We start from the raw sequence: 12,879 nt of genomic DNA, 5'->3' as shown, positions 1-12,879 counted from the left end.
AAAGGAACATGTAATACTCTTCATGGAGCAACTGTTATTATTTACTTACCTTTTACAAACTCACTAAACAATAGAATTCTGTCTTTAATAAACAACCAGATGGGCGAGGAGAGAGTGAAAATTCTTCTCAGGTGACACAAGATGTTTTCTATGAAGTTACCTTTCAACCCACCATCTTCAGTAAAGATGGTAGCAGACCTCTTTTATCAAGCATTATGGCTCCTCTTTTCCAAAGAGCTACCTTAAAGGGCTTTGCAAAACAGCAAAACTAGGAACATAAAAATAGTAATTGAAATTCCCCTGCAATTCCTCTATAGTTTGTACATGTCTTAAAAAATACTGAGGTGGCAGCACATTTGACTGGTGCTCTCTCCTGCCTAATTTACTAAAACCTGGAATGGAACAGATTCTTTTTTTCCCTGTCAATCTGAAATGATTCTTTTTTCCCTATCAATCTGTCTTTTCTTTATATCTGAAAAAATTAGCTGAGGGAATTACTTGTAACACACAGCAGATTTAAGATCTGACCTCAAAAATCACAGGACAGATAACTAGTCTCATCTGAACCAAATACAATAGCAACAGATAACCAGAGACTCAGGAGTATAAGCAGAAGGAAGTATGGGAACATAAACTTCTCATCTACCCTTCCTTTATTTTGCAAAGGAGCAATACTGATGGTCCCTAGAATTTAATTTGTATTTAAGATGAATAACCGATTTGTTGGATGGTTCTTAACTGTGATGGTTACGGCTGCCAAATTACCTATTGCTGATGCATCTGAAGTGACAGCAGTTACCTGTGAGACACACAGAATGCATACATCTTGATTTATGATTCAAACACTTACGATTCAGAGAAGACAGATGCAAAACAATCTGAGTGCTCCTCAGTACTGTTCACTGGAGTTAATTCTGTACACCATGCACTTTTATTGCACTGAAGTTACCTGAAATGTGCTACTCAAGTGAATTTCTTTTTCTCACTAACTAACAATTACCTCTGCTTTCCAACTTAGTACTAATGATTTGCATATCAAATCATTTCCTAGCTTTCTTACAGTTTGGAGCGTTCAGATCTGCAGAGAACACTAATGTTTGCTTACTCTAAATACAACAGGGAGTGTTCATTTTCTATTAACTTTCTGATTCATGAGTTATGTGAATTTGGGGTTCTAGAATTCTTTTAAAGCAGTGGCATTTACTATGCCCTGCCACTTGTTTAACAGCATAAGGAAGAAGCATACCAGAGTCAGGTGAATCAACAACATCAGAGGAATGCAAGTGAGAGAAATACTGTAAAATCAAGCATTTTATTTTCCTGTTCATTATCTGAGGCTGATTTACCGTTGCATAACTACATGTAATTCTTTACAAAAAAATCAAATCTTTCTACGAGAGGAAAGAAACTTTAAGAAGTTTTATTATACTAATTATTAGCACTAGGAGAAAGAAAATAAACATGCCTACAAAGAGTGAAATGAGTTATTTTCAAGCTAAGTATCTTGGCCCAGGTATGTAGCTACATTTTCCTCCACTGCCTCAGCATGTTAAGCTGGACATACTGCTCTCACAACATTTATGGAGAGCAAAGCAAAGGGCAGGGAAGGATCATAAAGTGCACCAGTGCAGAATACTTCGAAAATCTCTAACAGTAAATCTCTGCTACAGTGAGAAGATTGAAGACATGCCTGAACAAGTATTCCTGTATTAGATATAAGACCTAGACTGAATTAAAATTTCCTTCTAAAAGCTACCAATTTATTTTTTTAAAAACCAAAATTTCATGACCTTTGCGTCCTTTTTTTGGTAGCATGCTGTACTTTTAATTATTAAAAAGTTTGTGTTTAAATCCATATATGTATTTCATGCAGCTTAGAATGTGTATTTACAATCTACAGATTTGTAATAAAATAAAAAAATAAGAAAAATGTTGCTTTCCCTGTGTGAATGTGAACACAGTCTGCTATGAAAGAATAAAACTGTTTTTTTCCCCTACAATAATAAAGCTTTGAACTGCACGTAACAAAGCACAATTTCTGGGAGGACATGCATGGTGATTTTCTTGATTATCCTCATGCCTACTAGCAATGAAATAATTTTTTACTGATAGGATGTTATGGAAAATTTTTAGAGAAGATACAACCATCATAATTTATGACCTATAGTCAGCACTTTTTCTTTACTTTTTTAACCATACCTCCCATACCATGACATAAGAGAAAATTCTCTTTCTACGTAAGCCCTCCATATATTTCTAGCCAATGTTTTGGAAGTGTTGGTTACAGCTTCATAACATCATGAAAACTGCAACTCACCCTTAAATGACACTGCGAATAAAAGAAAAAATTAGTATGGTCTTGAAAAATCTGTTTGTTTTAATTTAGGATCATAAACATTGATATTATTTATTGAAACTATGATATTGCATTGTTCCTCTCATGGGAGGAATCAAGATTAATTAGCTACTTCACTTTCAATTACTGTGTCTTAATGTGGATTTCAATCTCTCCTGTATTTGGAGATCATTATATGGTTTGGAGCATCGCTAATGCTTAATTCTGAAGAAAGTAAGAATTTTAAATTTTTACTTTGGTGCTGAAAACTTGTGAACCAAATTAATTGAATAATGGTAGCTTCATAACAAGTATAACAAGCTACACACATTAGAAGCCAGAACATTAGGTCTCTACACTGTAGGTCAAACTGGAAAATACTTGCTCTAACGAGGAAGCAAATTTCTGAGCTCAAGATTTCCTTTAGAAATTCATGATACCCTGAAGGCTATGATAACCTTGCTATTCACCCCTATTCTTCTTGCACTTTAATTAAGGTTTCTGAAATGTTATTACATTACTTCCCCTTGATTAGAATGCTTTAATGTTAGACAATTTATTTTAGTATTGTAAATTTCAAACTTTACATAATATTTCACAGATACTGAGACACAAGTTTCACAATATAAACATGTCACAGAAACCAGAATTGTGGTGTGTCCAGCCAAAAACCAGACACATTTCAGTTTGCATTTCTTAACTAAAAGAAGTTATTTAAACTGTCCCTAAAAAAAATAAGGCATTGCTCTCAGTAAATCCCGGGCATTTAACAGGACCTTTAGCATCAAGCACAGACAAGTTTTAAGTCGTTCTGGCTGGTGTGATGTCCACACACTGTAGGTTTAAGAGCATCTGTCAGCCCTGTGATAACTGAAGATGAAAGAAATCATCATCACAGATAGAATGATGACAGCATGACCTGGAGACCTGCTCACGGGACAGCTGACAGGACATAATGTTAGTACAATTCATCCTAGTGATTTTAACTATTTTTGAAAGCTACTTCAAAGTTTGGTATCCATGTCCCTACTACCTCATATCAGAGTCTTTTCCTTCTAGTTGTACAATACATATATTTCTCGACGCCCATTTCTCCCAGAAAACATCTCACTCACTCAAACTTAGGTCCTATAATGCAGTGAAGGTTTGACTCATCGATCATGAAGCTCACCATTTGCTGAAGACTCAGGAAAAGACAACCAGATGAGAAATTTCTACTCTAGCACTGAAGACTAACTTTCTCATTGAGGAGAAATGGTATTTATGCTATTTTTCTACTTTCCATGCAGACTAAAACAAGGCTTTATAAAAAAGCTAGAATTGCAGGCACAGTTTAGCTGTATGAACTAATTCTGAGCTAAATACATGAGCAAAAATATTCTTGTTGATCTTGAAGCCAATTCACTCTATTAAACTATATCCACTATTCCTTCTTACAACTTTTTAATCAAGATATCATTGCCAAACTCCTCTGAATTTCAACTTACTGTATCTTCTTTAACTCAAGACTTTTCAGAAATTAAGTTAGCCATCAGCCTTTTCACCCTGCTCCTTCCACACAGTCCTCAACACCTGTCATTAGTAAATTCTTTTCTTACTCCCAAGTTTTATGAGCAGCTCTCTGTTCCAAGCCTAGCCCGCTATCCTCATGTCTTGATATTTATTTCTACCCTGCCTTTTATTTGTTCTTTTGCACTTTGTTATTTAGTTTCTCAATGTCAGGTAACTCCACAGGACAGCAACAATGAAAGGCACAATGCCTGTCTTCTAGGGATATACTCCTTTCAGTGGAACATGGAATTCCTATACAGTTCAGCTAAGCATCCTGTATAGCGTGCACGGGACAGGGCAGGCATTTTAGAAAATATCCAAATTAAAAAGCATAGAGAAGAAAGCCACCTAGCTCAGCTGGTAGGGGAATAGAAAATGGGACTGGATCTTGTATCTTACAACTTGTCTGAGCATCAAGCCTGCAAATAATTTCTTTCTTCACTACAAAGAAGACGACAAAGACATTAAATTCTCACTCCTGCTGCAAGAAGTCACTGGTTGTGATTCTCACTTATCAGAAACCTTAAGCATTTCTTAGGCATGAAATATATAATGGCAGGAACGTAAGCATTCTCTATGTAAGTCAAGCATCATAAATCAATTTTCTAAAGACACTATTCTGAAGGCTAAAGGACACACTCTGAATTTTATGTGATTCATGGAAGTATTAAGAGTAACATAAGGCTGAAACATTCACCTTAAAATTGTTAGTATGCCCTCAAGAAAGAAACACCTGAGTTAATCAGAGTGTATGGTTAACATCAATAAAAACAGCTGTTTATGAGTCTCAGCTGTACACAGCTTATCTGCACCATTACTGGGTTATACTCATTAAAAAAAAATCAGCAAATGGTAAGGAACAGAAGCCAAAAAATATTTTTTAAAATATTTATATTTAACAGAAAGAGTAGCACTCACAGTCTTGGACTCTTTAAGTCTTCAATACTACATGTTTTTCTAGATAATACTCTACAATCAAATGGAAGTTATTTGGATCAATACCAGGTTAAATTAGTTGAATTTAATAAATTATGATATGGAGAAGCTCAGACTGAATCATCTGATGACACACTACGACTAACAAGCTGAGCCGTACTTCCATTATGGACACTTACAAACCCAGTTTTGGGGAAACTGTGGATAATCTATAAAAATAAATGTATTATCATTACTGTTTTCTTTTAATCACAAGAGAATTGTACAGCTTAGTTCAACATTTTTTTAAATTCAGTGTTCCATGGTAACTATATCATTAATGAAAACACCATCTCTCAAAGTGCAATCCTCCCATTGTAATTTGAGTGGGTTTTTTGGTGTGTCTATTACTGGAATTGTTATTTTCAGAGAATCCTAACACATTCTAAACTAACACATTCTATAATTCTGTGATTCTGTGCTATATTAACTATAGACACATCCCTTAAATGCTTTTGTTTTTCATTTGACGACAAATTTCCTATTTCCCATGTATGTCTGAAGAGGAAAGCAATCATCCCACTACAGCTAGAGAAAAATGTTTACAAGTCTCCCTGAAACAACTATTTTACTCACATATGTGAGTACCTTCTAGTAGCTACAAGGAAGCAAGAAATTGAGAGGAACAACTTCCTTGATTTAGTTGTAGAGGCATTCAGTCCCAGTGTGGGTGACTGGGAGGTCACCTTTAAGATTTTTTGCAAATATTGCAAATATTCTTCCTAGCTTCTATTGAATGTATCTGCATGGCACGTTTATTTTTAACACCAAGCTTGCAGTGTAACTTTCCTTAATCACTGCACTAAGGGATTTTGATTTCTACTCCCTTTTCAAACCAGCATTTGACATATCATGCCAGTTACAGCATGAGGTGAAAGCTTCAAAGAGCTGAGATTTCAGAATTGTAAAAGACCTCATATACAAGACAAAAGATACGGAATGCAGAAAACACAGATGGCTAAAAAAATTCCTGTGCTGACAGGATATATGCTATCGCTATATAGTTTTTCTTGGATTCTAACCAAAGTCTAAGCTCTTCAAATCAATTCTTGTCATCGTGCCAGCTTTGCATGATAAGATAGCTGCACGTATTTAAATTATTTTCATGTATCCGTGGAATAACCTGCATAAGATATGTAGTTTCATGACATATGGATCAGAATGAAAATGTGGTATTAGAAGATTGTTTCTGTTGTTAAACGTGATAAATTCACAGCAAGGTCAGCTATTAATTTAAGGGACAGTATTAACAAGAATTTCAGAACTGATTTTGAGGTCTTTCCTCAACCCTATGTTTTTCAACTCATGCAAAAAAAGAAAAAGAAGGAATCAAATGAAGATGAGGACTACATGACTTAAATTATTTTTGTTCAGACCTTACGCAATTGCATTTGGATTCTAAAATTCATCCACTTCAGTGCAACTACAGTGTTTTTTTCTATACATAATACGAATTGAGATCCTACTTGCCCAGAGGTTATCTCTCATTATAGGTGGGCTGGAAATAACTGTTTACTTCCAAATCCTTTTTTTTTGATCAGAAGATTGATAGCTTCCATTTCAGTCTGCACTGAAACTTTTAGCAGTTCTATCAGCTAATGATTGGAAAAATATCGTCCATAACTCTGTTTTGGTCAGCCCATCTAAACAAAGAGGGAAGCATCTTGACAGCAGAAGGTACCTAGTCTTTAGAGTCATCACAATATACTAGCAATGCTGTAATTTGAAGGAAGACCCAAAATATTTCCAGACCAAATTCTACTCACATTTTACCAGTCTTGTAACATCATGCTCTTTAAAATGACATGTTGATGCTGAATATGTAACAAGTGATGCTATGACTCTATGATTGTTTTATATACTTCATGCTTGAGTAAAGGATGACTTAAAAGTGTGTGAATATTGACAACAGAATCAATGCTTTAATGAAAATAGTTTGAATTACCTTTTAACCACTATTTTTTTCATACAGAAAGGTAGGCAAAAGTAAGAGGGAAGAAGAAAATTTTCAAAGCCAAGTTTTTAAAAATATGAAACAGAGTAGGGAGGTTGTGAGCCAAATCTCAAAAGCACAGATTTAACTGGAATCCAAAATCAAAGGGTAAACAACAAGTCTGAATTTAAAGCCCTTGGTAATATATATGAAATAAAGTGTACTGCCACTCATGAATACTATACACAGAAACATGGAGCACCAGAATAGAGATGGTACAGCCATGCAGGAAAAAAACATTATTATTAAGCTAATATTAAAAAGGTGGTACATTAAAATGTATTCTTTTTTTACACTCACTCACTTGTGACCAATCTCATGTGCAATGGTAAAAGCTGAACCTAGGCCAATGTCTTCATTAATGCTGCAGCTCCTTTCAGGCTCACACATTCCAGCCACAGAGGCCAAGCCTGAATAAACAGAAGGAGACACAAAGGGTCATGCCAAGGTGTTTCAGTCTTAAAAGCCCTAGTTATAAATGCCTGGATTCTTTTTAATAACCTCTATGCACAGAAGGAGCAGTTGGCAAAAGGTTAACTTTCTAGTCATTTACAAAATCACTGGGGGGAATTTCACTTTGCCGGCTAGACATTAATATTTTTTGAACTGCAGTCAGTGCTGGAAAATGTCTAGACTAGGGGTTAGATTTATAAATTTTACTTCTGGTAACTTGGGACCACCTAGTAACTTGAGCCAGGAGAGGGAATTCAAGAAAGCATTTCTATTTTAACATTCTTGAGCCTGAAGAAAGCAAAATGTATCCACATTATTTTTCTAAAGAAATCTGTTTAAGTTTAGTGGGTTCATAAAAACATACAAGCAACTTTTTTAGCTATGAAAACCCTCACATGGTACGTTAAAAAAAATTAAAAAAACAAAACTGAATGCATCAATGAAGAGAGAGGAGACATGTTAATAACAAGTATTCATTTAACCATGGAAGTCTTTTCCATTTATCACCCATCATCTTCTGGAATTAAAACATTATTGTATTACAAGCCCTTTTAAAAACTTTCTTCAGAGAGGAAAAAAACCACTGGAATTTACAGAATATGACTCTTCCGTATTTTACACATTCTTCAGCAACAGATTATCACACAACATACTGCACTCATAATTTAGTGCCACTAGAGAAAGCTCTAAACATCAGATTTATATAACGTATTCCTCCCTAGAGTTTCTTATCTGAAAAAAGCAGTAATCCTTTCTTTAAGGAAATTACCTGCTCAGTTAAATACATTCCAACAAAAAATGACTGCAAAAAGCGTAACTTTCTTTGGGGTTTGGGGGGAATGGACAAGTAGGGGGAAAGAGAGAAATCATACTCCTTATATGAGCAGGCACTTCAATTTATTCTGTTTGGACTAAGAATAAAGCAAGTGGTAAAATGACAAGTGTTTCCTGGCCGTATCCACATTAGAAAGTAATGCGGAGCCGTAAGGGTGGGTTGGCAGAGTGAAGCACTGATACCGAGGCTCTTCACATATCTGTGTATGTAGGTTGGACACTCTACTTTGGACTACATTAATCCCATAGGCTGAATGTATTTAATACACATGTGGTTCAAAGCATTCTAAAGGGAAAAAGTATTTCAGGATATCATGACAATACAGCGCATGTAGTCATTTAGACCGTAACGTTTCCCATAAGCACATAAGGAGCATTTGGAGAGTATGCATTCTCTGACCTTGCTTCCTCCAAAGCAAATCTAGTTTACACAGACCAGAACTACTCTGGTAACCAGACTGACATGGGCAAAAGGTGACAATATGTGTTTGCAAAATTTGCATCAAAACAATGCTATAAACAAAGCATCAGTCTTGACACACCCACTGAGGACAGGATAAAACATGAGAAGAAAAAAGGCTATCCATGGAGAAAAATCTGCATTTTTTTTTAAGTGTGCAACCTGTAGGAAATACAGTAATTACAGTTCACCTATGCTACTCTAATTGAGTAGGACCCTCTGAAGGGAACATGGCGATATTTATACAGCAACCCTCATGTTCCCTGGCAAAGTACACCACGTTTCAGCGATAAAGTAGTTTCTGTCTTCACATCTTACAACTGAGCACTTGCTTGAGTGACTTACATGACCACATTAATGTAATTCCATACCATGCTTGCAGCAAGTGGCTGACATCAAGTCAACAACTCAGTCTGTGGCTCAGATTTCAAAAAGGACTTGTCCTTCACTGAAGCTACATATGTCCTGCAAAGACATCTGAGGTCTGCCTTTCCTCAAAGATTCCACGAAAGATTCTGTTTTAGAAAACTGAAATAGGGGAGAGATGTCTATGCCACAGAAAATCCTTTCCTTCTGCTTCTTCCTAGAATACCAGTGATTCAGGTTTCTTTCGAACTTTTGAGCCCTCTCTGAGACTTTCATTTGCAGACTTTTTAAATACATGCTTAGCCACAGTTACGAGAGGTCAGTGGAACTTAAGCATATTAAATGTCTTGCAAAAGAAGGCCACAGGGCCTCATCTCTTCCCCAATTCAATGCCTATAATGAAAATAAATTGTCATGGTTATGTTGCCAAGGGTCCTATAACGCTGAGTTGGAACTGTTACCATACAATTTATTTTTTTTTAAAGCAAGCTTTTGTTTAACAAAACAGTTGCCGAAGTTTATCCTGGTATGCTGGATTCAAATAGAGCAGAATTTACCTTTATGATAAAGTCTGATACATTAAGAAATAATACACTAATGATCTATGTTAAAAATGACATGTAAAATATCAAATAGCTTGCGTGAATGTATACTCTTTCAAACTTCATAACACTCTCAAAGACAATTCTGTGACATCAATACAGTCTCTTTAGCTTTGTCTCCTTCACACAGCTATCAGAGAAAAGCAGTTATATTTAGAATTTCATCAGCATCATCTGCCTTTTCCTAAAACTTGCTGTAGATATTGTTTGTATTTACAGCAGGAAAAATTCTGTTACCTTTCCCCATGTAAATTACATCCTTGTGACAGAACCATCATACTGCCTTGAATGGGACTTGCCAAAAAATTAACATAAATGAAGGCTATCAAAGCATACAGTAATTCAAGGAAAGATAAAAAGTTATGCATTCTGATTGAGGAAAGTATTAAGAATCAGAATTAGCCGAACTACAAGTTGTACAATTACTTCTATGAAAGAGGCTTATGAAAGGATGTTAATTGGAAAAAAAATTTAAAATTTACATTGGTCTTTGAATAACGTTTTTTCCTGTATTAAAGCACTAGTAATGGTAATAAATACCATAATAAATTATTTTGGTGACAAATTTAGGTACATATAGAACAACAGCTCCCCATCCTGTGCCTGAAGTTGCTACGTGTGCTTCTCCATTGTCAAAGCATTGCTTTACAGAGTATCAAAGCTTCTATAATTTATATCACTGTCCTACTTTTCTCTAAGTCTGTGAAAGGAACAACTTGAAGTTGTACTCCCTTGCTAGAACAGAGCAACAGTGTAAATCTCCAAGCATGTTTCTTTTGCTTAGCCAATTTAGTTTTTACTTTCTTGAGGTCTTTTATTTGGTTTTGAGGATTTTTACCTAGATTATGGACACAGGTTAAAAATAGAAATAAACAGCAAGTTTCCTTCTGTAAGAAGTTTGAGTAATTTGCTAGGTTTTATCAGAACTACAGCTGCCAGAGAAGAAATACAGCAGCAGTTCACCAATTTAAACTCTTCCATCAATGCATCAAAGGCAAAACCCCACCTAGCTTACCGTTTATTGTTCATATTTCTTAAACGACAAAATTTTTAATAAGCACAAACTTGAAATGATGGAATCAGTCAATAAATCAATAGGTGAGAATAAAGCAATTTCTCTTTATAATCTTACCCAGTGTTCCACAAGGCTTGTTTTTATAAGTGCAGATATCATATCTGTTAAGGAGAAGGAAAAAAAAAAAAGTAGATAAAATATGTCAGAGAATCAAATTTGTGAGATATTTTGCATATTTATCATGTATCTGTATCATAGCTCAAGTTGTCAGACCGCAAACAGCTTAATTATGTGCAGCCAGCTGGTGTCAGCATTTTCTACACTGGTGTAAACTGCAAGCTGCAGTACACTCACAGCCGCTGGCCTCAAGCCAGTGGAACACCTGCCAGTAAGAAAAAGATGGTTAAAGTGGTTCTTTGTAATCGCTGTTACAAAGTTACAGCAGCACGTCTATAGCCTACCACTGATTCGGAATGCTAACCTTTTAATTCATAGACATAACTGGAATCCTCACAAGAGTCTCACACTTATCAATTAAACAACATTAATTCCAACTCCCAGTATTTAAAACTTTGATTCTGTATCTCTCAATTATTACATCGACAATTATATAAACAGAATTTTATGAACTGTAATTATAGTTTCTTTCTCATTAGCTTCCAGTGACTGATTACATGTGTCTTAAGAGGATACTATAAAAAACAAAAATGAAAAACATTTTTCAAAAAGCTAAATTATATCATTAAAGGGGAAATTTAATCATTTTACAGACATTCCTTCAAATACAGAAGTTCAATAAATGTTTGTGTAGTTGGCATTTACGTATCTGAGGCTGAAAATGGAATTAAAACGTTGTCTGTGGCACAGCTAATAACAACAGCAGTGCTCATGCAGCAGTCAATTAATTAATTACACCTTCATTGAATATGCAATCCTACTATATGGCTAGTGATATAAGCCAAGTTCACAAGCACCAGTACTCATGGGGACCTTTGACTATCCCAATACTATTGGAGGGATACCCTCCACCAGACCAGCATGCCCAAAGCCTCATTCAACCTGGCCTTAAACACTTCCAGGGACGGGGCTTCCACAACCTCTGTGGGCAACCCGTTCCAGTGCCTCATCACACTCATAGTAAAGAATTGTTTCTAATGTCTAATCTAAACCTATCCTCTTCCAGCTTGAAGATAATGCCCCTTGTCCTGTCACCGCAGTCCCTGGTGAACAGTTCCTCTCCAACTTTCCTATGGGACCCCTTTAGGTATTGGTATGATGTAATTAGGTCTCCCTGAAGCCTTCTTGTCTCTAGGCTGAACAAGCCAACTCTCTCAGCCTGTCTTCATAGGAGAGATGCTCCAGCCCCTGATCATCTTTGTGGCCCTTCTCTGGACTTGCTCCAACAGTTCCATGTCTTTCCTGTACTGGGGACCCTAGATGTGGACATGGACACAGTACTCCAGGTGGGGTCTCATGAGAGCGAAGTAGAGGGGCAGAATCACCTCCCTCCACCTCTTGGTCACACTGTTTTTGTTGCAGTCTAGGACATGGTTGGCCTGCTGAGCTGCTAGAGCACACTCCTGACTCATGTTGACCTTGTCATCAATCAGCACCCCCAAGTCCTTCTCCTCAGGGCTGCTCTCAACCCATTCACCACCCAGCCTGCAGTTGTGCTCAGGACTGCACTGACCCACATGCAGGACCTTGCACTTGGCCTTGTTGTACTCCATGCAGTTTGCATTGGCCCATCTCTCCAACCTGTCAAGGTCCCTCTGGATGGCATCCCTTCCCTCCAGTGTGTCAACCTGACCACTGAGGAACACCACTCATCACAGACATCCACATGGACATTCAGCTGTTGATCACAACTCTTTGAGTGCAACCATCCAGCCAGTTCCTTAGCCACTGAGTGTTCCATCTCCTGAATCCATGTCTCTCCAATTTAGAGACAAGGTTGTCTTGCTGGACAGTGTTTAATGCCTTGCACATACTTGTCCAAGACGATGATGCTAGTCATCCTTCTCTTGTCCACCATCTCTGTTATTCCATTGTAGAACACCACCAAATTTGTCAAGCACTATTTGTCCTTAGTGAAGCATGTTAGAAGTCATCAATCACCTCCCTATTCTCCATGCACCTGAGCATAGCCTCCAGGAATATCTGCTCCATAATCTTGCCAGGCATAGAGGTGAGACTGACCAGCCTGTAGTTCCCTGGGACTTCCTTTTTTCCCTTTTTAAAAACAAGGGTTATATTCTTCCTTTCCGGTCTGTGGGGACTTCACCAGACTGCCAG

General features: G+C 36.7%; 1 protein-coding gene across 1 annotated transcript in view; it reads right to left on the bottom strand.

Annotated features, from left to right (window-relative positions):
- The window catches only part of ADAMTS6 (ADAM metallopeptidase with thrombospondin type 1 motif 6), a gene marked incomplete at both ends in the record, with an annotated part of 143,875 nt that overhangs the window by 76,584 nt on the left and 54,412 nt on the right, over positions 1 to 12,879 (bottom strand). The window contains 2 exons of the mRNA XM_084278587.1: positions 7,159 to 7,264; positions 10,702 to 10,745. Of these exons, the coding sequence (XP_084134713.1) occupies positions 7,159 to 7,264; positions 10,702 to 10,745 (150 nt within the window). The remainder of the gene's footprint in view (positions 1 to 7,158; positions 7,265 to 10,701; positions 10,746 to 12,879) is intronic.

This window comes from Gallinula chloropus (genome assembly GCF_964237585.1).
Source record: "Gallinula chloropus genome assembly, chromosome: Z".
NCBI lineage: Eukaryota > Metazoa > Chordata > Aves > Gruiformes > Rallidae > Gallinula > Gallinula chloropus.
Note: the sequence above shows the minus strand (reverse complement) of the source record. Positions and strands in the feature narration are given on the sequence as shown.